At 62.2% G+C, this 24,365-nt stretch overlaps 2 protein-coding genes across 2 annotated transcripts; one reads left to right on the top strand and one right to left on the bottom strand.

Moving 5' to 3' along the window:
- Positions 1-6,276: 6,276 nt before the first annotated feature.
- IQGAP3 (IQ motif containing GTPase activating protein 3) lies at positions 6,277-18,115 on the bottom strand. Its single transcript, XM_082781074.1, has 37 exons — positions 18,033-18,115; positions 17,644-17,800; positions 17,141-17,218; positions 16,873-16,949; positions 16,644-16,711; positions 16,354-16,467; positions 16,041-16,219; positions 15,785-15,872; positions 15,408-15,571; positions 15,227-15,314; positions 14,946-15,109; positions 14,661-14,821; positions 14,333-14,457; positions 14,050-14,213; positions 13,843-13,933; positions 13,604-13,771; positions 13,318-13,460; positions 13,072-13,242; positions 12,676-12,759; positions 12,499-12,570; positions 11,952-12,021; positions 11,632-11,840; positions 11,390-11,542; positions 11,129-11,292; positions 10,738-10,962; positions 10,518-10,658; positions 10,078-10,162; positions 9,589-9,821; positions 9,375-9,507; positions 8,734-8,836; positions 8,428-8,572; positions 8,171-8,258; positions 7,727-7,939; positions 7,464-7,630; positions 7,219-7,320; positions 6,974-7,082; positions 6,277-6,857 (listed from the first exon to the last, which is right to left on the bottom strand). Exons 1-37 carry the CDS (start codon positions 18,095-18,097, stop codon positions 6,744-6,746), a joined length of 4,875 nt encoding a protein of 1,624 aa, XP_082637200.1. The 5' UTR covers positions 18,098-18,115; the 3' UTR covers positions 6,277-6,743.
- Positions 18,116-20,637: 2,522 nt separating this feature from the next.
- TTC24 (tetratricopeptide repeat domain 24) lies at positions 20,638-22,608 on the top strand (the record flags this gene model as incomplete). The annotated part of the gene is made up of 6 exons (XM_082781027.1): positions 20,638-21,373; positions 21,453-21,665; positions 21,737-21,865; positions 21,964-22,085; positions 22,182-22,289; positions 22,534-22,608. The coding sequence occupies 6 exons, from the start codon at positions 20,638-20,640 to the stop codon at positions 22,606-22,608; spliced, it is 1,383 nt and encodes a 460-aa protein (XP_082637153.1).
- Between the last annotated feature and the right edge of the window lie 1,757 nt (positions 22,609-24,365).

The raw sequence follows: 24,365 nt of genomic DNA on the forward strand, positions 1-24,365 counted from the left end.
TGTGCCGCCCCGTTCCCATCCTGCTGATGGGAGGAGAAGCACGTCGGGCCCCGGGGGAGAGATTTGCCCGGCCGCCTGCTGGGCTCGCTGCTGAACCCGGGGCCGGAGCGGAGCCTGGCTCTGCTCGCGTCCCAGATAACGCTGTCACCCCGCAGAAAGCAGGCTCGCCCCGGCAATCTCAGCAGCGAGGCCAAAGGGTGAAGGAGATAGGGCACAGCTCCCCTCCCGCTGCTAAAAGCAGGGCTGCGGCGCCTGGGGGGGGGGGACACGAGCAGTCCCCAGCCGTCCCCAGCCTTGCTCTGCTCTCCATCACTCGCTGGGAGCTCGGGCAGAGCCTCACAAGTGCAAATCAGGGGAAAACCACCAGGAGTAAAAGCCTGTTTGGGATTGCAAGGGTGCTGGGGGTGTTTTCCAGCACGATGGGGTGGCTCCTGGTGGGGAGATGCAGGCAGCAGGCTCTGGGCCCAAAATTTGACAAATTTGACCCGGCAGCCAAGCCGCAGCTTCCCGTTCAGCAGCAGCATCGTGCGCCCGGGTGATGCTGTGTCCCCTTCCCCGCTTTCCTTTCCTTGCCTGCGTGCACAAAAAGGTGAGGAAGGACAAAAAGCGCAAGGAGCCTGGCCTTCCCAGCTCCTCGGGTCCCCCCAGGCACAGCTCATCCCCATCCAAAAGCCCCCACCAAGCTCCCCCCTCTAAAGCCAGGGCAGAGAACTTGCTCTCTCCCAACCCCAATCTCCTCCAGCATCTCTTTTCTTCCTGCCCAGCGTTGATTTCCCTCACCTAATTGCCTGGAAAGCTCTTCTCCCTTCCTCTAATCAGTCTGGAGCAGACTTTCTCTAGATAATTGTGCCGAGACCTGATCACCCTTCTCATCTCCATCTCTCCAACACTCCCATTTCTTCACTAAACTCATCTGCCGAAGCTGCGCTCCTTGGTCTAATTATTTCAAGGCTCTGCTGAGTTATTTAATTGCTTGCTCTTCTGGCACCCGTATCTGAAGGCTCCCAGAGCAGCTGGGACGGGACTTGGGGCCATTCCCAGAGACCGAACCTGCTCCAGGTGTGGCGAGCCCAGAGCAGAGCCTGGCTGAAAAAACACCTCTGAAGGGCGACTGCAGGACACGGCGAGAGGAGCAGAGCCCCAGGAGGTTTCACTGAACCCCACGGGACCATCCTTGGGGCTCACACAACCATCCCCAAGCTCCTTTTGGGGCCAGGCTGTGATGTACCCACCCCAGCATCAGCCTGGAAGAGCCCCTCAGGGGCAGCAGCCCCCCCGATGCCCCGTGTCCGAGGTCCCTGCAGCCCCCCGAGGGCGCAGCCGGGGCCGTTCCCCTCTTTTCCCCTTCTCCCCTCTCGGCCAGGCCCAGCAGCTCCGCTATCACCCCGCCTCGTCCTCTCCCCCAGGTTAATTGATCCACTGTTTTGTTTTCTTATCAAATCGCTCTCAGCCTCGGATGCTCCTCTAATCAATTCTCAGCCCTATCTGTCCCAAGAGCCACCGGAGACCTTTCTCTGCAGACACCACCGTATCTAATCGCCGGGGGACTTTACCTAATTGGTGTAAAACCTGATTTCTTTCCCTAATCGCTCTGAGGCCCTGATTCACTTATCTAATCGCTCCAAAGCCCGGGCCTTGTACACCTCTCCGGAGCTCCAGCATATCCTCTCGGATCGGTTTTTTACCCCCGCAGGTGGCTTGGCTCTCTTGACTCCCTAATCCCCGGGCTGCTTGATCTCTTTAACTAATCCGGCCAAGATTTGGCACCCGCGCTCGGCTGCTCCCCTAACCCAGTGGCGGCAGGGCTCAGCCTCCCTCCCCGCCTTGTGGCACCAGATCTGGGCACAAACCCGTTGATTTTTGATTTTTTTTGCCAGGCGGTGCCACCCTCGGACCCGGCACAGCTCGCCAAGGCCCTCGCTTCCCTCCCGGTGAGTCACGTCCGCTGACTCAGGCCAGAGAAGTTGACAGCCCCAAAAAACATCCACGAGCACCAGCCTGGAAGGAGCCCGGGGCTGTGGCTGCAGGGGAGATTCCCCCCCGCCAAGGAATTTCACAACCGGAGAGCGAGCCCACCCCGTGCGCCAGCCAGGAGCGATGCCCAGATCCTGCCCCCGCTCCCACCAACCCTCCCCTTGCACCCCCAGCCTCATGCCCACCGCTCCCCACCCCAAACCCCGCAGCATTCCCAGCCCCAGGGCTCGTCCTTTACCCCTGCACCTCAAAACCTCCCCTGCCCGCAGCTGGTGGGGACGGCCCCAAGGCTGCCCTGGCTCAGGGGCACCAAGTGGCTCCTGCTCAGCCCATACAGGGAGGTTTTGGGGTGCAGAGCACAAGCCCTCCATCCCGGTGCTGTGTTATCCTCCCCCAGGTACCACCGAAGCCCCCTGGCCCTGTGGTGCAGCGGGAGGCACGCGGGTACCGGCCCGTCCTGGGTCCCTGCCCTCTGCGGGGCTGGGATCACGTTCCCAGAGCGGAGCAGTGGGAATTTCATGCCTTTATTTGCAATCCAGCGCTGACCCCGAGGCCGGGAGGAGAATGAGTCAGCTTCCAGCACAGAGCAGGATTCCTCCCCGGGCCGGAGCTGCTGCTCTGCTTTCAGTTCAGACCGGCACCGTTTGGCGAGGCGGCAATTAAATCAGATAATTAAATTGGCACCCCTCACCAGTGACAGGCTGCAGCCTTTCCACGCTCACACTTCCCGTGTGAAGCTCGAATCGAAAGCTATGGAGCCCCCGGACCTGCCCCCAGCCCACCACCTGCAGGAGCACCCAGCAAAGCGCCCGGCTCGGGGACTGCGCCCGCATCCCCAAAAGAGTTAACGCTGCGCACCTCCAGGCTCTGGAGCCTCTCCAGGAGCTGCTCCTGGCCCCCAGGGGCGAAGCCTTCACCCACCCCCTGACTGCTCTGCCCGGGGGATGCCGCAGGGCTCCGCTGCTCAGGCTCTGACAGATGTCAGCGCTGGCACAGCTCCGGAGGCAGCCGGGAGCGCCACCACCCTCCTGCGCCCGTTCCTGGGTCACCGCAGCCCTCGGGGGTGGCCGCCACCTTCACCCGCAAGGCAGAGGGAGAGGAAGGTGCCTGGAGGTAGGAAATGGCACAAACCAGGCTGAGTTTGGCCCCAGGGGGCTGGTTTAGGAGCTGAGCGGGTCCAGGCGCACCCGCACGTGGCACTGCCCCAAGCCCCGGCCTGCTGGGCGCAGCGCTGGGCCCCAACCCATCCATCCCTGCAATGCAGCGCCTTTGCTCCGTGTTTTTTTTTTTAGGGGGATGAGCCCAAATACAGCCCGGGGAGCATCCTCTCCTCAGGGATGAGGATAACCAGGCAGGCCCAGGAGCTGCTTTCCCCTGGTTTGTGCCAGAGCTGGCTCCCTCTCGGAGAAAACCGGGGCCAGGAGCAAGAACCCGTCTCAGAAGGGCACCAGCAGAGCTGGACACATGGGATAGCCCCCAAAAAAACCCAATCCCAAAGCCCCCATCCCCACCAGGGCTGCTTCACCCTACGAAAGCCCAGCTCCCTGCGGCAGGGCGCTGGTACCCGCGATGCTCCAGCCTGGCACGTCTCCCCGGGGTTGCCAAAGCAACGGCAGAAACACAACAAACAGCAACAACGCGCAGCAGACAGTCGGCAAACATTCCCCTCTTATTTTCTCCCCGGTTCGGTTTGTGCTTTTTCCCCCTCTCCCACGAGGAAGCTGCTGCTGCCATCGGAAGGGAACAACAAGATGATTCTGCGGCGCACCAAGCCCGCGCCATCCCAGCGGGAGCCGCGCTGCAAAACCCCAGCGCCTCCTGGAGAGGAGCCCGGCGAAGCCCCGAGCCCGAGGAGCTGCTCACCTCCCTCCCGGGCAGGATCCTCACGTGCCGAGCAATCGGGGCTGTGCCAGGCTGAATCCCACCTCCGGGGTGGCTGCAGAATTTTTTGGGGATGTCCGGAGCTCAGGGGCAGTCGCGGCGCTCTCCTGGGATGTCCAAACCTCGAGCCAGCAACCGGGTTTTTTGGGACCCAGGGCTCAGCCCCCTTTTGGGTAGGATGGGGAGCGTGCGAGCATCCTCGAGGCTGGAGCTGAAGGACGGGGACGCAGCAGGACAAACCCACGGAGGGGCCTCAGGTGCGCAAAGAGCCCAGGCTCAGCAGGGCAGAGCCACAGCCCAAGCCCCGTGGCCGCGTTAGGGGGATTAGCGGGCGCAGCGCGGGCTTTCCGAGCAGGATTAGTGCTGCTGGCACGTGATGCGGGTGCGAGCCCACGCTCCTCGGGAGCGCTGCCCTCAAACCAACCTGCCCAGCACCCAACCCCTGCTTTGATGGGGTCGGGGCTCTCAGCAGCACCTTTCCAATCCTCATTCAACAACTTCTCGGCTTTTTAGGCTTGTAAACCCTCAGCGAGAAGCCGGCCCCTGCGCCTCCCTGCTTTTTAACCTCCCCAAATCCAGGCGCAGCTGGGGAAGCCCTGCCCCTGGCAGCCCCACGGAGGGTTTGGTGTCACCTGTGCCCACTGATGGCGTGCAGCAGCTGCCACCAAGCTCCTGCAAACGCGTCCCAGGGGCTGCAGGGCTGAGCCCCGGTGCCCAGAGAGGCAGCCGTTAGGTCTGAGATGGCAAATACACATCCCGTTCTCGCTCTCAGATGCCCATATACAAATGTATGGACACGTTCACACCCCCAGGAGCCCTTTCTCCTCTTTTTCTGAAGCCCACCCAGCTCTCGGATCACTTACAAAGGTAATTACAGAGGCAATTAACGAGCAGGGCAATGCACAAGAGCACAAACCTGGCACCTGAAGGCTGGGAGAGCGGTGAGGGGACTGAGGGGGCTGCGTGAAACGGGGCCCTGCAGAGCCCCAGCGTTTCCCTCCATCCCCATCCCCAAATTTACACCCTCCAGAAGGAATTTGGCAGCGGGGGGGTGCAGGGGATGATTTCCCCCTGCGTTGGCCACCCCCAGCGCACGCAGACACCGTGCGGCACCCACCACCTTGCGCCCCACGCATGTCCAAACCCACGCGTGTCACAACCCCTCCGGCCACAAACCGAGCCGGGAGCGCTCCCCAGCCTTTGGGGGACCCGAATCCAGGAGGAGAAGACCCGGGGGGGGGGTCCCAGCGCCCCCAACCCGGGCTGTGCTCGAGCCCCTCGGTGCTGCGCAGCGCCTGCAGCCGCTTCCCCGCAGCCGCGCTGCCACCTGGCGGAGCCACCGTGGGAAGCCGCGGCCAGGGGAGCCCCTGGCGACCCTCAACAAGAACGGGGACATCGAGCGAGACCCCCCCCGACCCCAGAAACCCCCCCCCAGCCCGCCCCGAGGTGGGCGCTGCGGGAATTTTTGGGCACAGGTTTCCACGTCGCGCTCCGTCCCCAAAAGCGCTCCATCCACGGCAAGCGCTGCGGCAGGAGCAAAGGCAGCAGCTCCTCTATCAGAGGAGGAAAAAGGTGGAAAAAAGAAAAAAAAAAAAAAAAAACACACAAAAAACCACAAAAATCTTGTCCCCAGCCCTTCTTGTCCCCCCCCAGGGGAGCAGCACCCAAGGGGTTAACGCAGCCCGGTCCTATTTTAAAACTGGAAGAGCGCTGCAGCTTGATCCCGATTCATTCCTTCAGAGATATAATCATAGTCTTTATGAGATGTAATCATAGTATTTATTTAAGAATTAAGCTTGTCTGAAAGTGGCCTAAATTCCCCCTGCAAGAGCTGAGTCGGTGCCTCAGCAGCTGACTCAGCACCGCGCCGAGGGAGCCAGGACCCAGCTCCCAGGGGAGGATGCTGAGGGTGGGGGGCCGGGGAGGAAGAGGAGAAAGGAGCCAGAGCAGTTTTTCTTTTATTATACATCTTTATTTAAAGTAAATGAGCAAAGGCAGAGGAGGGGTAAAACGGTTGCAGCTTTTACCGGAGAAAGGAAATCCATAAAAACCTCACAGACAAGACAAAACGTAAAAACCTTCTGAAGACAAGACAGACAGACTACGTTGGGGGTACCGCTGAGCCCAGGCAAGGGCTCATCCTCATTTCAGGAGCTGAAGTAGCAATAGGGACTGCCTCAGGTCCTAAAAAATGCTCCCAAGGGTGCCTGGGACCAGTACCAGCTCCTTCCAGATCCCTGAAATGGGGCAGGAGCTACTGGAGAAAGTGCTTTAAGAGCAGCCGTGGCAGTCTTAGAAGGAGCGATCCCACTCCACCCCCCTCAGTTAGAGAGCAGGCACTGAAATTCAGCTAAAAAGGAGGAAAAAATCAAAAGGAGATCACCTATTGCACTTGATTTACTAGCGAACAGCGCAGGGGCGTCCGCAGGAGCCGTTATTGCCTCTGTATTATAGGGAGTGTGCAGAGAGGGAGGCGAGCCTCACTCTGACCTTCCCCATCTTTAAATAGTGAAAGAAAAAAATTAGAAAACCTTGATTGCATCACTAAAAACGTGCCTAGTGTCCTGAGCTCCATAGTGTCCTCAAGCAGCCAGCCGTTAGCGATACGGGCACTGAACGGCCACGACACCGTTCAGCATCCCCCAAACCTAGGTTAATTTTTTTAAAAAAGCTATGCTGCAAAGCCGCAGCAGCTGCAGCCTCTGCTCTTGCAGGGCTCATGCCCGCTCCTGGGGGCACAGAGGTGGGATTTTGGGGTGCCCAAACCCTCCGTTCCCCCAGTTTGAGGCCGTTTGCTATGGGAGCAGAAGCACGCTGCATGCACGCAGAGAAGAGGGGCCCTGGCAGGTTTGCATCGCCCCCAGTGCCCCCTGTCCCCCCCCATCCTGTTACTTCTTGAAGAACTTCTTGTTGAGGAGGAAGATGAGCAGGTTGACGTTGACTTTGGCTTTGTCGAACATCTTCATGACGGCTACGCCCTCGTACTGCAGCTGCAGCAGGTCCTGCAGGAGGGGCGGACATCACCACGGGGGGGAAAAACGGGGCAGGGGGAGGCTTCCCCACAGCACAACCGCCCCATTCCTGGGGCAGGACCCCCCTTTACTCCCCAGCTCCCCACCTGGTAGTGCAGCTGGAACCTCTCCATGTCGATCCCCATGAACTTGGCTTTCACCTGGAACCTCCCGGCCTCCTCGCAGGGCACGATGTCGAAGATGACGTTCTTGAACCTGGAGGGAAGGGAGGCGACCACGGAGAGGGTCACGCATCCACTGCAGCCCCAAAAGCACGGCTAAAGCTGCCACCTCCCTCCCTGTGCCCGAGCTCTGTGCTGCCACGGCTCTCCCTGGGGGCAGGGGTACGTACTGGCTGACGGGCAGGTCCTCGATCTCCAGCAGCACGCCCTTCTCCAAGAGCCGTGCTGCCGTGTAGCGCAGCGGCTGCAGCTTCTTGCTCTTCCCGCTGGCCCTGGAAAGAGAAGGGAGCACGCTCTCAGCTCCAACCACGAGGAAAATCCCCTTTGCTCATCACAAAATCCAGCTGGGAACACAAAATTACACGTATATTTTAATTACTGGAGTTTTTCCTTGAAAAAACATCTGTACGCGCACCTGTTGCTGGCGGCCAGGTTGTCGAGGCAGGTCCTGATGTACTGGTTGTAGTAATCGATTTGCTCCTCGTAAAACAGGGTCTTGGAGTCGAGGCCCTGCAGGGTCTGCCTCAGCTTCAGCAGCTCGCCCTTGCGGTGCTGCCGGTAGCGCCGCTGGTTGCGGATGTCCTGGAGGAAAACGAAGCCTCTGAAGCTGACAGAGCTCACGGGGAGCTCCCATTTCCCCCGAGCGCACCTGAACGGCCGCCCCCAGCCCCAGCCCACCTTGGCCAGCTCGTTAACGAGCCCCTGGTAGTGATGAGCAGAATCCACGAGCCCCAGGCTCTCCAGGCGCCGCAGGTTGCGGATGATCTTGCGTTTCTTCTCCTCCACGGAGAGCTGGCTGTTGGCGGCCAGCGAGCGGTTGCGTTTCAGCTTGTCGGGGGTCTGGGCGTCCCGCAGCGCTCGCTTGCGCATCAGGTGCTCGTGGGAGGCTTCCTGGGGACCAGGAGGGGGATGTTTGACACGAGGGACTGGACTGGGACACCAGCAGATGGAGCAGACCAGCTCCCAGCCTGAGCTTTGGCCCGAGGCTCTCCAAAAAACTGAGCTGGACGCTGCTGGAGCACACGAGCAGGAGCCAAGCCGTGGAGCAAGGCAGGACAGGGCAGTGCTCACAGCCTGCTTGCCTCTTCCCCAGGTGATTTTATCATCTCATGCCCGTCCTACCTCAAGATCTGACGCTGGTGTCTGCAGGATCTCTGGCAGGGACTCTCCTGGCTGGGACTGGATCACGTCCACCAGCATCTGCTTGGTGCTAGGGACAGGAGAGAGGTTGGGCGCCTGCTCCACACCGCTGCAGCAGCTGTGGGTTATTCAGGTGCCTTCCAAGGGATTTTTTTTCCTCCTCCTTCCCCCAGAGATGCCCAGGATCCCGAACAGGTCGGGCTGTGGGGTCCATCTGTCCCCAAGGAGCCCGTGCTCACCTCAGCAGCAAGCTCCTGGCGTCGCTCTCCTCGCTGTTGGCCTCCAGCAGCGGCTTGCCAGTGAGGGTGAGGGAGATTTCCATCTTGCTGAGCTGGGCGAGCACGGCCTCAGCGCTGCTCTCCGCTGGGCTGGGAGCGCTCTCCCCTGGGGGGCACAGAGCAGAGCTGGGTGGGGGAGCAGAGCCAGCATCCCCTGCCCAGTGCAGGGTCATGCCCAGAGCCACCACGGGGAGAAAAAAAAGCACCACAAAGCCAAAAACCAAGAGCACGCATCCCTCCCCTCCGTCCTGTGAGGGAGCTACGCACCAACGAGGGACTGGACGGTGGGAAGCTCATCGAGGTCTTCCAGGAGCTCGTGCAGGGGATCCCCGTGGTGCGGGGCGATGGAGTCCTGGTGCTCGAGCAGGAGCTGGGGGGTGCAAGGGAGAAGAGTTGGTGGCAAAGGGGTGAGTGAAGGAGCAGGGCTGCGATCAAAAGCCCCCAGGGAACGATGCGAATGTGGAAGTCCCTTGGCAATCCCCTTTTGTGCGCAAAGTTAGGAGGTTCAGGGAAGACAAACAGCAAAGAATCCACAAAATATGGATTTGTTGCTTAAAAAGAAGTCCAGAAGGAGCTGTGCTTGCGCTGGCATACAGGGGAACGGGGCAAAACAGAACAGAAAAAGCCCAAAGAGCTGGGGACAGCAGAAATGGGACCACTCGCCCTGCCCAGTGGGGTGCGATTCAGCCCCACGGCTGGCAGCAGAGAGGTCACAAGTCTCTGCTGGGAATTACGAAGTTGCACGGGTGGGATCTGGGACACCAATGCCTTGATTTAGCAGTTGGGGACAACAGAGACAACAGAAGTCACCAGGGAACCAGGAGCTTGCCTCGGTACAGCACCACGGGGATCTCCTGAGGCCGTTTTGCACCAAACCAATTCGCTCACAGGTGGCCTCAGGCCCTCACCTTGTGCGTGTCGATGAGCTCCCCGACGGTGATGTAGATGACCGGCTTGGCCACCGCCACCAGCTCCGAGTACTCGTCCACGTTGAACCTCTCCTCGGGCTCGGGGACGCGGCAGGCGGCGGCGATGAACCTCCTGCGGGACCGGCGGCGGCGGCGCTGAGCCCCAAGGACACCACCGCCGCCCCACACACCCTGGTGCCAACCCAAAACCCACCTGAACTTGGCGTGGGTGTCCTCCAGGTAGCGGTTGACCCCGCAGAGGTGGGAGTTTTCCCCCTCGAAGACCTTGCGGGCGGCTGCATGCTGCAGGACTTTGGCCACGGAGCCCAGGCTGCGGCGCTGCTCGGGGTGCAGCGTGGCCCCCGCCGAGATGTCCACGATGTCGAAGCCGTCGGGGGCCACCACGGCCGGGTTCATGAAGCGGTAGTAGAGCAGGTTCCCCACGACCTAGGGCACAGAACAGCAGGAGCTCAGCAGGGAAGGCTGCTTCGTCCTCGCACCGCGGGGTGGGAGCCTCCCAGAGGGGACAGCAGCACGGGGAAGAGCCCACGGTTGGCATTTCCTTGCTGCTCCAGGAAAATGTTCAGACTTAAACATATTTTTAAGTCCAGGGGGAAATGGCAACCAACACGTGTGTCTGAACGAGATCCTGGCTCTCCCGGGCACGCAGGTTCCCACCCCACCAAGCAGCACAGGTCCCCACCTTGTCGACCTCCTCCTCCGAGGCTCTGGGGAACTTCTCAGCCAAGGATGTCCTCAGGATTTTGGCCACGTAGCGCATGCCGTAGCTGGAAAAAGGGCAGGGAGAGGTCTGTCAGCACGCATCGCCCCTCAGCTCCTTCTCCTGCCCTGCTGCCAGCCCAAATCTCCCTAAAAGCCTTCATCCTGGGACTCCTTCAAAGCTCAGCTTCTTCCTCGCAGGCACCCAACACCGACAGCAAAGCGCTCAGACTCAGAGGCAAAGAGCACCAACCCAACAGGGCATTAGTGGAAGAGCAGGATCCGATTATTTTGGGATTTCTCCTTGCTGACAGCTCAATAATAGGACGAGCAGCCCCCCCATGGCCCAAGCTCCTTTTCTAGGGCCTTGCTGAAGCCGCCTTCCAGCCGAGAGCCCTGCAGGGCCACGCCTCAGATACATACGGGATTTTATCTACAGAAGAGGTGATGGCAGAGACGAACTTGTCTGTCGTCACAAGCAGGTTACAGATGGAAATATCGAGCCGTCTTTGGACCTCGGGGTGGCTGAGGGCTTGCTCGGGGCTGACCTCGTACGGGAGCTTGCTGCAGGCAGAAGACAAGGTCCCCGTCACCGTCCCGTCCCCCCTGTGGCTGGGCTGAGCTCCTTTCCCCTGCTCCTGACCTTTTCTGCCCGCTCTGCGACTCCATCTGGTTGACCCACGCCTTGTAGATGTCCACGGGGTCGGTGCGGATGCTCAGGGTCTTGTCCTGCAGCACCTCCTGCACCGGGCCGCCCAGGATCTGCCGCAGGGCGTTCTGCCCGCGGGCGTTGCGGTAGAAGCTGACCACCAGCCGGATCACCGTGGCGTTCCCCGTCAAGATGTCGTGGATGTGATCCACCTTGGACCTGGGGGGGGAGGTGGGAAGGAGAGGAGAAACCACCTCAGTTGTCCTCCAGCACAGGGAGGAGGCAAGGAACCAGCAGCCGGAGGGAACCGCCACGTCCCTGCTGACGTCTCCAGGCTTTTTCCGAGTTTGTCCCCAAATTGGGGCACCGCCCCCCGGCCACCCACCTGATCTCCTCCTGCAGCGCCGCCTTGAAGAGCTGGAGCAGCAGGTAAGCCTCGCGGGGGTTGGAGGCGTAGTTGTAAAGGGTGAAGATCACCGACTCCATGAACTTGGTCGACTTGTTCTGGGGCATCTGGAAGATCAGCCTGGCCAGGTACCCGGGCTGGGTCTGCGGGGATGGACGAGGAGCACCCCAATTAGCCTCAAAAGTGTGGGACCGGGGTCCTCCCATCGTGCTGGGCACGTCTGAGCATCGCCAGCCTCACCTGCAGCAGGTAGAAGAGGTGCTGGTACGCCTCTAGCTTCTGCCGCTTCTCCTTGCTGAGCGCCTTGAGCCCCTTCTGCTTGTCCAGGGACATCATCTCTGAGAGCTGCCCCTTGTTCTTCTTGGTCAGCTTCTTGCAGTGGGAAACCACCTCCTGGAACGAGGACAGGGCGGCCGTGGCAAGCTCTGATTTCAAGCCCAGCCTCCACGGAGAGGCCACGGAGCTGGCGCCGCGCTCCCGACCTGCAGCGTGATCCGGTTCTTGACCAGCAGCCCGATCTTGATGTCCATGAGGTCCAGGTCGCTCTCCAGCTGCTGGCTGGCCCGGATCCTCTTCACCACCTCCTCCCGCAGCCGCAGCACCTCGGCCTCCTCCCAAAAGTCCTGCTGGCTCTGCTCCAGCAGGTGGATGAAGCGCCGGACGATGCTCAGCGGCGGGCTCCTGGCGTGGACTGCGGCCGGGCACGGCCCCGTGAGCACCCTGGCCCCCAGCGGAGAGGGGCAGGGTCCCCTCCCCAATTAACCGGGGTCATTTCGGAGGGGGGAGACGAGCAGGCACGTACCTAGCATCCTGTAATCCCCGCGGGCCTTGTTGGCTCTCACAAAAGCCTGGATTTTAATCACGGCTTTAACCTGCCGAGACAAACGAGGGGAGGGGGATGCAGCCCTGCGGCGAGCCAGGCAGTGCCAGGACCGGGGACCCACCGGTGCCCGTGGTGGGGGCACCCCAAACCCCACAGGGATCTCAGGACGCTACCCTCAGCCTCTTCAGGTGCTGCACACCAGGAAGTGCTGCATTTTACATGCCCACAGGCAGCAGGCACCTTCCCCTCACCCTTCTCTCCCCTCTGATGGGGATCTCGAAGCCCCTGCTGGCTTTTGAACAAATCGGAGAGATTTTTCTCTCCTCACCCTCCCCAGAGCCCACCAGCCTGGCACGCAGACACACCAGGCACTTTTTCTTTCCTCCAAGCCCTGCACAAGGATGCGGCAGCTTCTCTCTCCTCTCCAGCCACCCTACAAACATTGGGAGTTTGGCCACACGTTCGGGGGCCCCCAGGACCTCACCGCGGCGGTGGGCAGCGCTCTCAGCCCCCAGCCACCACTCACGTTCCTCCTGAAGTAGCGCAGCCTCTCCTGGTACCTTTTCCGAGCCTGCCACATCCTCACGCCCGCCTGGATCTGAGAGAGACGTCGATTCAGTGCCCTTTTTTACCAGGCAGGGAGGGAAACGCCGGCAGGTAGGGATGTGGAAGTGGGAGCAGAGGGGAAAGAAGGGCGGCTGACCTTGACCGCAGCATCCGCATGGGCTCGCAGGTAGCGCAGGCGCTCCAGGTAAGCTCTGCGCTGCTTCTGCCCCCTCCACCAAGCCTGGAGAGAGAAGAGAACTGCTACCGACCCGCACGAGGCCGCTGCAACATCCAGCTGGTGCCCTGGAGAGAGCACAAGACAACGCAACCACAACACCCAGCACGGAAGAGACAAAACCAGAGCCCTGAGTGGCTGCGGGGAGAAAAACGAGCCCTGCGCTCCCCTTGTCAGCGCTTCACAGCCCCTGAGTAGAGCCTCGGCTGCTGAACGCAGGCAGCAGCAGGCACCCGGTGCTCCACGCACCACGGGCTCACAGCTCCGGGCACCCCAAACCCCAAGGAAAACGCAGCAGTAGGACGGATCCTGCCTCACCTGGATGCGGAGGGCGGCCGGCTGCTCCTCCCGCAGGACGCGCCAGCGCGCCGCGAGCTGCTGGCGGACGAGGAAGCCTCGCAGCCGAGCCTGCAGCCTCACCACGAAGGGGACGTGGGACGCCCACAGGCGCTCACGGTCGTGCGCTGAGGTCACTCGGGTGATGACCGACTGCGGGGACACAAGGCACCGGGTCACAACCCGATGGCACCGCCAGTATCCCGCCCGTCCCCGTGCCCCCCGGACCTGGATCTCCTCCCGGCTCAGGTGCGTGGTGCAGAGCTCGCCGTCGCGCGGCCGCTCCCAGCTGCCCTCGAAGGTCTGCAGGCTCAGGAAGTACTCGGCACCATCCTGCAGCCTGTGCTGCACCCAGCGGGGCTTCGTGTTCCCTGCGCACCAACGGAGAGCTGCTGGGGACCCCCACGGGGCTGCTGGGGCAGGGAAGCACCCCAGGACCCCATTCCCTTGGGGACAGGGAAGCACCCCAGGCCCCCGTCCCCTCCAGGAGGGTTTTGGCTCCCCCAGGCTTTACCTCCTTGCCTCTTGGTGGCCGCCAGCGCCGCCAGCTGCTCCTGGTACGCCGCGGCACATGCGTCCACCACGCCACGCAGCGCCACGTCGGGGTTGCGCAGCACCCGCAGCGTCTGCGCCACCTTCCCTTCCTTGATGGCCTGGTTGATGGCAGCGGTGCCCAGAGCCACTGCGGGAGCAGAGGGGGGGCTGAGAGGGTTTCCTTCCCACCCAGCAGCTCCCCACTCCCACGGCACTCACTGCGCCTCGCTGCCACCCCGTCCTCGTTGGCCCCGCAGACCCCGCTCTGGATCTCCTCCCACCAGAGGACAGCTCTGTCGTCCTTGGTGGCCTGCGGGGTGGAGAGACGGGGGTTCAACAAGCTGGGGAGCCCCCACCCAAGTGGTTTTTAAGCCACGTCGCCCTCCGGGTGCCTCCTCCGCGGTGCCCTGAGGCTCCCAACCCCACCTGGGCTTTCAGCACCCGTGCCCGGGTGAGGACGTGGTGGTAGCGCCGAGCGGCGGCCGCGGTGACACCGGGCAGGGCGGCCGCGGGCAGCAGCAACGCCGCCAGCGTCTTCTGGGGGTCCGCCTGCAGCAGAGCCTCGTTGATCAGCCGGACGGCGAGGACTCCTGCAAGGAGGGGAGGGCACACGGCTCAGCCCCCCAGCACCACACAGGGTTTTTTGGCGTCTCTCCCCACGCCAGATCTCTCGGGGATTTGCTCAGGCACGCGCCGCGCGGGCACTCACTGTCGTTCTCGTCCTGCACCGCTGAATTGGTGGCGTTCACGCAGTCCTGAACGTCGTTCCAGGTCAGGAATTCTGCTCCTGCTTCCCTAAATTGGCCTTTCAGCTGCAGTAAGTCATCGAAATACCTGCAGGAGGGACACGGGGCGATGGCTTAGAGTGTTTTAAGCGGGGAGGACTTCTGCCAGAAGCAGCTGCCTCGTTTCTCTGGTGGGATAAAGGAGGCACAGAGCGAGGCAGCTGGTGGAAAAAGCCCCAGCACCGCCAGGATCCCTGGCTGTCCCCTCCCAGGGGATCTCCCCAGACCATCACTCCACCGCCACCTCCTTACCTCTGCGCATTTCCATCCTCCACATCCGACAGCCCCAGGGCAGGGCTGACCAGGCTGCTCCAGAGCCCGTCAGGGTCCCTGGCATCCAGGGCTCGGTTCACCAACGCCACGGCCGACAGCATCTCCACGGCCACAAACAGCTCCTCCTGCACCAGCTCGCCCTGCGCAGGGCAAGCGGAGATGTTGAGCCCCTGCACAACCCCACCGCTCCCTTTCACCCCATCCCAGAGCCCCCAAAATCGTGTGGGAAGCTCCAAGATCCTCGCTGGGAAGTGGGGCCCTCACCCTTGGGTGCTGGCGCTGCAGCAGGGCCAGCTGGTGCTGGTACAGGGGGGCAGCGAAGGGGTGCACGGCGGGCAGCTGCGCTGCCGGCTCCATCAGCGCCTCCAGCGTTTTGTCCGGCACCCCGCGGCGGATGGCGGCGTTGATTCGGCTCACGGCCTGCAGCACTGCGGGGGACACCAGGGGACACACCAGGGGCTGCAGGACGTGGCCGTGCCCCCATTTTCTCCCCGCGGAGCTCGGCCGGGGAGGAATTGATCGCGCCGTGCGCCGCGGCCACTCACTGGCTCGCTCCTCCTCGCCCTTCTCGTTCGCCGCCGCGATGCCCGCGGCCACCTCCTCCTGCTCCAGCAGCTCCACGTAGCCCAGCTCCTGCAAAAAAAGAGTGGGGGGGGAATCTACAAGTGCCCCAGGTCCTGCTTGGCCCTGGGAACCCACAGCCATGGGGTGCCAGCCCCTTCCTACCAGGGCCTTCTGCTGCCGGTCCGCGCCGAGCTGCTCCAGGTAGCGGTCGAGGTTGTCCCAGCGGAGGTGGCGCAGGGCCAGGACGGGGTCCTGCAGGGCACGGTACAGCGCCAGCGCGTCCTGTCTCTCCAGGGCATCGTCCACGTCCTCCAGAGCTCCTTGCACTAGGAGAGAGGCCGGGTCACACCTCCAGGATCGAAGCAAGCTGCGGCTGAGACCATCAGCTTGCCCAAATCCCACTGATTTCTCCTCGGAAACGTGCACCCTGCCAGCTGTGAGCACCCAGCTCCTATCTGGGCGCCCACCACCCCACCCAGGCTCTCCTGGAGCACCGGGACAGCACCCTGGGGCCCCCCCAGCAGGAACACCGCGCTCACCGTTCGCCTTGTTGATGTTCCCCTGTATCTCAGCCTGCGTCAGGCAGCGGTCGTAGATATCCTCGCCATCCGGAATCGCCCGCAGGTGCTGCAAACAGGGTGCCCCCCGTGAGCTTTCCACCCTGCTGAGCTCTCGGGGCCCATTTCCCAACCCCCAACCCCAAAAGAGAAACCCTTCCCCGTCACTTTTTACCCCCCCAAAATCCCAACGGGGTGGGCTCCCACCCCCCTCGCAGGTTTTTGGTGCCGTCCTCACCCTGTTCCTGGCGTTGCTGCCCTTCTCCCTCTTGGCCCGGTGCAGCACCTCCTGGTAGGCGCCCGCCAGCACCGGGCGCAGGTCGAGCAGCATGGCATTGGGGTTGAGGAGGGCCTCCATCGTCTGCGCCGCCACCCCCTGCTCCACCGCCTCGTTGATGGCCAGCACGGCGGCGTGGACTGGGGACGGGTTGGGATGGAGAAGCGTGAGGCCGTGGCGTCTCTTACGGCACCAGGTTTGGGTTTTTTTTGCACCAACTGGTGGATTTGGCAGCAGGACGACACGCGGCACCGCTCCCCCGGGCCCCCCTCACCTGCTGCTTCGTCCACCGAGAGCTCGTCGGCCAAAATGCCCCCGATTTTGCTGAAGGCAGGCAGCTGCAGGCCGTACTTGTCCAGCTCCCGCTGCATGTTGTTGATCTCCTCCTCTGGAGCAGGGCAGAGGGGTCACCGCCCGGCCCCACAGCACAGCAGAGCCCCCCCAGTGAGCCTGAGGGGCGCAGCAAACCCCCAGCAGCACTGAGCAGCTTTGGGAAAGCTCCCAAAACCTCTTTATTCCCTCTCCCCATCCCACAGAGAGACCTGAGAGCCTCATGACGTTCACCTGTGAAGTTCACCTTCCCGTACAAGTCCTGGATCTGCGGAGCCAGCCCCAGTTTGAAGAGGTACAAGCTGGAAGAAGAAGCAGACCCACGCCGTGAGCCCTCGGCCTCGCTTCTCCCTCCCTGCCCCAGGTCCTTCGGGTACCAGGCTGGGAAAAGGGGAGCGCGGCAGCCCCGGTGCCACCACGATGAGCCCCGTTTTAGGGCGAAACGCTGCAGTTTTGGACCCACCTGAGCGCGTGGATGCAGTAGACCACCCGCGGCATGTTCTTCTTGTCGTAGATGTCGGTGGTCTCCGGGTGGAAGAGCTGCCAGCGTGGCAAGGTGGCCGTGAGTGCCACCAAATGCCACCACCAAACCCCTCCAAAAAGCAGCCAACGGCGCCGGCAGCGAGCCAGCCCCCGGAGAAAACGGTCCCAAAGGTGGGTGGGAGATAGATGAAGCCCCCCCCACCCATAATGGGGGTTTTTGGAGGGGGGCAGCACCGGGGACACCTTACCGAGGGCAGGCCCACGCGGCTCATGGCATCGCGCCAGTGGTTGATGTTGTCCGTGTGCCGAAAGTGGAGGCCGCTCGCCTGAAGGGGGGGTGAAAAAAAAATCAAGCCAGGATGAAGCTTCTGGGACCCCCCCAATCTCCCCCAAACCCCAAAACCCCAAAGTTAGGGGCAAAAAAAGGCAAAATCCACCCCTGGGACAAGGCGCTTGGAGCCCCCGCTTCACCAAAACACCCCAAAGCCGCTGCCATCAGCCCCTTCCCCCAATTTTCGGATCACCCCCCCCCCGAGGAAGCCCCGCAGCCACCAAAGCCAGGAGAAAACCCACCCCCGCCAACTACCAGAGCAACAAATTTGCTTTTTGCTGATTTTTCTTCCTTTTACACTGTGTGAGAAGCCCTTTTTTGCATGCAAACTTTGCCCAGATGCCTCAAAACCTGTGGATTTTTTTTTTTGGGGGGGGGAAGCCCTGAGGAACGTCCCCCCCCAACGTGCCACGGACTTGCCTTGTACCGCGTTTGGTCGCGGTCATAAATCTTCTTGGCAGGGACCACGTCGGGGGCGAAGCAGTGGCCCAGCTTGGCCAGCAGGACCCCGTTGCGCAGGCTCTCCTCCAGCTCCGTGGGGGGGGGCAGCTCCTCGCCCAGGCAGGCCTCCATCCAGCTGGGGGGGGGGAAAATTGGGAGGGTGGGGGGTCACAGACCCCAAAAACACCACCCCAAAAGGGAAGGGTGCGCCCAAAGGGGACTCATCCCCCTCCCTCTGTGCTTACGGGGCCACCCCGTAACAGGAGAAGGGGGATGCCCACCCCATGGGGCTTCATCCTGTTCAACCACCCCCCCAAAAAAAATAAATTTGGGGTCTATTTTGAAGCAGGGGGGGGGTCCAGCCTCACCGCTTGGCTTCCTCCAGGCGGCACAGGTACTGGTAGGCCACGTTCTGCCGCCGCCGCTCGTCCATCTCGTCCGCCGTGAGGCGCTCATCTGGGGGGGCACAGGGACCCCCGTCACCCCCCCAGGCTCGGGGGGGGTTTTGGGGTGCCCATAGCCCCCCCTCGGAGGAGGGTTGTCAAAGGAAAGTCGAGCTTTTGGCAGTTTTTGGGGTGGGGAGGGAGGATTCCAGCTGTCCCCTTTCCTAAATGAGTGTGGGGGGGGTCCCACAGCTGGGAGGGGTTTGGGGAGGGGGGGCTGGAAATAGCCAGGGGACCCCAAAAGTGCTGGGGGGCAACAGCAGCACGCCCCAGCCCCAAAAACACACCCCCACCACGCCCAGACCCAAACGTCAAATACATACACAGCCCCAAATACACGCCCCTGGTCCCAAAAACCCCAAATAGCCCCAAAAACACCCTTCTGATCCCAAAAACACTCCCAGGTCCCAAAAACAACCCCAAATAGCCCCAAAAACACCCTCTTGGGCCCCAAAACATCCCCCTGACCCCAAAAACACCCCCAAACAGCCCCAAAAATCCCCCAAAACACCTCCCTGACCCCAAAAACACCCCCTCCGTGCCCCCAAAATCAACCCCCTTGCCCCAAAACCATACCCCCTGCCCCCAAATAACCCCCCCAGCCCCATTAACACCCTCCCAGCCCCCCAAAAATCACCCCCTAGCCCCAAAACCACACCCCCGGCCCCCAAATAACCCCCCCAGCCCCAATAACACCCCCCCGGCTCCAAAATCAACCCCTTCAGCCTCCAATAACCCCCCTCCCAGACATAACCAACCGCCCCCCGACCCCAAAACCCCGACCCCAAATTCCCCCCCCCCCCTCACTCCGGAGCGGCTCCGGCCCCGCTCCCTCCATGGTGCAGCCGCGGCCCCGCCCGCGATTCGAATCTCCCGCCTGCAGGGTGGTCACGTGGGGGGGTTCGCGCGGGGGCTGACGGGACTTGTAGTTCTCTGCTCAAGGCTGAGGCCTCTTCTGCCACCCAGCCCAGGTGGCCGGTGGTTGTGTCACCCGTCACGAGTGGCCGCTGTTGTCACCCGTCAGGGGTGTCTGGTTGTGTCACCCAGCACAAGTGGTGATGCCATCTGTCATATGTGTCCGGTTGTGCCCCCTGTCACAAGTAGATGGCTCTGTCACCCGTCACAAGTGTCCGGTTGTGTCGCCTGTCACGGGTGGCCGGTTGTGCCACCAGGCAGCCGGTTGTGCCCCCTGTCACAAGCAAACGATTGTGTCACCCCTCACAAGTGTCCCGTCGTGCCACCCATCACAGATGGCCACTTGTGTCACCCGTCACAAGCAGCCAGCTGTGCCACCTGTTATGGCCACTATTGTCACCCATCACAGGTCGTGTCACCCACCACAAGCAGTTGGTTGTGTCACCCATCACAACTGGCCACTATTGTCACCCATCACAAGCGGATGGTTTATGCTATCTTTTGTAGGTGTCCAGTTGTGCCCCCTGTCACAAGTAGATGGCTCTGTCACCCATCACAGGTGTCCGGTTGTGCCACCCATCACAAGTATCCGGTTGTGCCCCCTGTCACAAGCAGACGATGGTGTCACCCACCACAGACGGCCACTTGTGTCACCCGTCACTAGCAGCTAGTTGTGCCACCCATTATGGCCATTTGTGCCACCCATCACAGGTCGCGCCACCCACCACAAGCAGCCGCCTGTGTCACCCATCACCAGCAGCCGCTTGTGCCACCCGCCACAGCCGCCACGCGCCCACAGGCCCCCGTTACCATGGCACTGCACAGCCCGATGGTGGCGGAGCTGAAACCGGAGCCTGCGGGGCCGTCGCCGCTCCTGCTGCTCCCCGGACACCCGAGAGCCACCGGCGGCCGTCACCAGCGGGCTGCGAGGCCAGGAGGCACTCGGGGACATTTTAGGAAGCCTCATCCCCCACCAAGGGCTCCGTGCTTCGCCCCCTGCCCGCTCAAAACCTAAAAGGACAACAGTAAGTGCAGCCGGACACGGTCCTAAAAGAAAACCCCAAATAAAAGCCTTCCCCGCCGCGCCGCCCCTCTGCTCGGGTACGTGATGAGCAGAGAGGTTGGGCTTGGGGTCCTCCGTGGGAAGGTTTTTCCTCCTGTTTGTGCAGCAAACGGGCTCCAAACCTTAGTGATAGTAATAACGAGTGATAATGAGAATAATAATGGTAGTAATAATGGTGAAGAGGAGGAGGGTGGTGGTAATAATAGCAATAAGAGTAGTAGTAATAATAATAATAGTAATAGTGATGATGATGATGATAGTAATAATAATAGTAATAATAATAATAGTAATAGTAATAATAATAATAATAATAATAATAATAATAATAAAAATAATAATAATCTGCTTGTTTTGAGGGGTGCCAGGACTCTGGCTGTGCCACGCCAGGCTGCTCAGTGCTTCTTTCTTGCAGGCGTGTCACTGCCCATGGCTACAGAACTGAGAACACAGCCCACGGACCCCACAGACCCTACAGACCCCACGGACCCCACAGACCCCATGAACCCCACAGCCCCCATGAACCCTGCAGCCCCCACAGACCCCACAGTCCCCATGAACCCCACAGCCCCCAAGGACCCTGCAGCCCCCATGGACCCTACAGCCCCCATGGACCCCATGGCCAGGAGGAGGAAGAGTCAGAAGAAAAGGAAGGAGAAGCTCGCGGTGGTGGAGGAAGCCGAGGAAGGGGGAAATGGTGCCAAGGGGCAAGCGGCCGAGATCGAGGGGCTGACACAAGCCGGGCAGCGGGCACTGGGGCTGCGAGACGTGCGGGGGGCCCTGGCGTGCTTCAGGAAAGCATTCCTGCTCTCACTGGGCACCACAAGCCCCCGGCTCCGCAGGGTTTGCTCCTTCAACCTGGGGGCTGCCTACGTGGAGGCTGGCAAGCCCAGAAAGGGCCTAAAATTCCTCCTGGAGTCCCAGCCAGCAGAGGGTGAACCCTTTGGGGGGCTTTATTTCAACATCGGGGCGGCCGGCGAGGGGCTCAGGGACTTCCCAAAGGCTCTGGAGTGTTTTGGCCAAGCGGCTGGGCCGTGCCAGGCTGGCAACCAGGCTGTGGAGATGGGTTGCTGCTACTTGGGGATGCAGGAGCCGGCACGAGCTGCCCGGTGCTTCTTGGAGGCTGCGCACAGCTACGTGGTGGCCGACAGCCCTGAGGCCGCTGCGGTGGCTCTGAGCAGGGCGAGCGGCTCCATGCTGCAGAGCCAGAGGTTTGGGGTGGCAGAAATCGCCCGGATCCTCACCTGGTGCCGCTCCCTCTGCGACAGCATCGCCGACCCAACCCTACGAGGTAACGCCATGCCGGCTCCTTTGCTCCCGGTGCTTGGGAAGCGCCGATCCCCACCCGGTTTCTCCTCTATGTCCCGCAGGGAAGCTCTACAACGAGGTCGGCCTCGGCTTCTCCCAGCTCCACGTCTTCTCCCTGGCCAGCGAGAGCTTCGAGCGAGCCCTCGCCCTGTGCCAGGGCTCGTTGGGGTGGCGAGGGGAGGCTGCGCTGCTGCAGAACCTGGGCGCTGCCCGCAACGCCCTGCGCAGCTTCGGCACGGCCCTGGGCTTGCACCGGCGAGCGGCGGAGCTGCACGGTAGCTCGCACGGCGTCCCTCGTGGTCCCCTCTTCTGGCTCCAAAACGTGACCCCCTCGCTCTCTTCGCAGGCGCCGTGGGGAACCGGAGGGCCCAAGGGCAGTGCTTTGGAAACCTGGCGTACGCCTTCAGCCAGCTTGGGAACCACGAGGCTGCTGCAGAGAATTACCTCCATGCCCTGCAAGCCTTCAGGGATTCAGGTAAGGGGACACAAATCCCAGTCACGACGGCCCCAACTGCCCTGTTAGGGTCTCCACAGCTCCCAGCCGAGTGTCTGAAGGGGATCTTTGCCTTGCAGGGGACGTGCAGGGGCAGTGGCAAGCATGCGAGGGGCTGGGAGCCGCCCGCTTCCACCTGGGGAACCCACAAAAAGCCATCAGCCACTACCAGGAGGCCCTGACTCTGCTGTCCCGCTGCCGGGTAAGGGAAACCTTTAGGGCCAGACCCCCTGGTGCGTGGTGAGCGCCAGCCCCAGCTTAGGGACAGACTCACCTGGGGGGGATTTCTCCTCTGCAGGGCACCCCCAGGGCCGCTGGCAAGCGGATTGTCAGCCAGCTCACCCGTGCCCTCCAGCACCAGCTCTGCCTCCACCGCCACCCCTCATATTGGGGTGCCCCGGCGCCGGTGAGCAGCACCCCGGGGCCGTTTGGGGTGCTGGGAGCCAGATGGGGCCCGAAATAGGGCCGGGGATGGTGCTCAGGGGTGGAGATGCCAGCAAAGCTCTGCACCAAGGTGTGCATTTTCTGCCATCTCCCCGAGCTGTGCAGCTGCTCGCCTCTCCTGACCGAGCCCTGCTTTGGGGTTTGGGGGACAGGGACACGTCTGTGTGGCCCCCAGGCCACCCGTCCTCCCCGCTGGTGCCCCGCAGGACCTCAACCCACTGCAGTTTTGCTCCGTGCTGCCCCGTGCCAGTGGGACACGGCTCCGGGGAAGCGAGGTGTGAGTAGGAAAGCTCCGGCCGTGCCAGCAGAGGCCGGTGTCCTGCCCCTCACTCCTCCATGGCTGAGTTCCCAGCAGCATCCATGAGATAAATCTTCCTTCCCTCGACCCCAGGTCCTTCAGGGAGAAAGCTGGGGATCAGCTGCACCAGCCTGCGCTGGGAGCACAGCCTGGGATGCCAGGTAAAAGGGTGCAGAGTGTGCCTGGGGTGGAGCCCACGTGTCCTGGGTGCTGCAGAGGGAAACGCTGGGTTTGCTCCCACACTGGCCACGGTCTTGGGAAGAGAAATTTTTAGAAAGTCAGACTTGCAGAAACTTGGATGGGCATTTTTTCCCCAATTTGCAATAAAAAAACAGAGGGGCACGTCGCCTGGTGCTGGGCAGAGGCGTGGGGAGGCAGCAGCGGGGAGAGGAGCAAAGCAAAAAAAAACCCTCCCGGAACAATTATCCGAGCAGCAAGGGGGGAACCGAACCCCATCCTCCTGCCAACTACGAGCCAGGTGACATCTGAGCCACACGGTGGCTTTCAGCCAGAGGCAAGGCTTCGGCACGGCTCGTGCCAGCCTCCTGCCTGTTCACCTTTCCTCCCCGGTGGCACAGGAGCAGCAGCCCCGGCCCCCGACCCTGCAGCGAAGCCCCAGGCCCCTCGCCGGCACCCAGCCAGCTCCGAGGAGGATGAGGATGGTCCCAGCACATCTCCGGGGCGTCACAGCCAGCCCCACGTTAACGGGTGGGTGAGAGGCAGGGCTCCCTGCACCGAATCACTGATTTTTAGCCCTGGCAGCAGCAGCAGCAGCAACGCAGCGAGCGGCATCGCTCCAGGGCCTGCTGCAGGCTCCTGGATGAAGGCAAAGAGCCACGGCCGGGCTGGATTTCAGCAGAAGGTTTGCATGGGGCCAGGACGTAGCGACTGCAGCAACGTCACCACTGTCTCAGCTGGCCAAAACGCTCCTGGCTGGCATCATGCGTTGGGTTTTAAGGGGGTAATTCAGGCTGGGACGTGGGGACAGGCTGGTGGCAATGGGATCGGGCAGCGTTCGTCCCACAGCACTCCCCGTTTTGCTCTCTGCTTTGCTCCCAGGCACCTGAACAGCACCCATCTGCGGCCAGGAGGTGCGTGCCGAAGCAAAACCCGAGCCCCCGCGCCCCCAGCCACTGTCTTCACACCACGTTTCACCAGGCACAGCAAGCACAAACCCTTGGGGCCACGCTCCCCGCAGTGGTAGGTGCCGTGCAGGGCCACGGGCTGGGGTTTTCGGGCAGGATTTGGGCACCGCAGCTCCTTGCGACCCTCACGTCCCCCTCCCCAAAACCACGTGTGGTGCCCAGGCGCCGAGCACTGGCACCGGGGAACCCACCCCAAGCCCTTGGGCATGGTGGCGGGGCCACGGCGGGTGCCGGCAGCCCTATAAAACTCCTCAGCAGCCCCCAATCCTGTGCCTCGCAGGATTTGGGGACCCGGCCGGGGCAGCGGGATGCTGTCCCGCATCTGCAGCCTCCTGTGACACCCACGGAGGGCAGGAGGGTGGCACGGAGCCACCGGGGCCACCAGCGGTCCCCTTCCACCGGCACCACCGCAGCAGGATCAGGATCCGGCCCCGGCTGCGCACCAGCGCGCACAGCACCGGCCTCTCTCCCCTCTCCCATTTTGCTGGAAACTCCCCCAAAATAAAGCTGAGCGACCCCAAAGCCTCTCGCCTTTCTCTGCTCCCACCCCAGCGCCCCCCAGCGGCTCCCCCTTCGCCCCAAGCACCCCAAACCC

The sequence above is a fragment of the Aythya marila genome, assembly GCF_965140915.1.
Source record: "Aythya marila genome assembly, chromosome: 29".
In the NCBI taxonomy this organism is placed as follows: domain Eukaryota; kingdom Metazoa; phylum Chordata; class Aves; order Anseriformes; family Anatidae; genus Aythya; species Aythya marila.

Excerpts from the sequence above, each read along its gene's own strand:
- IQGAP3 (XM_082781074.1), bottom strand. The coding sequence starts at position 18,097 with ATGGACGAGCGGCGGCGGCAGAACGTGGCCTACCAGTACCTGTGCCGC. Across the intron at positions 17,801-18,032 it reads CGCCTGGAGGAAGCCAAGCG|CTGGATGGAGGCCTGCCTGG; the intron begins GTGAGGCTGGAC and ends CCCCCCCCCCAG. Across the intron at positions 8,259-8,427 it reads GCCAGGAGCTTGCTGCTGAG|CACCAAGCAGATGCTGGTGG; the intron begins GTGAGCACGGGC and ends TCCTGTCCCTAG.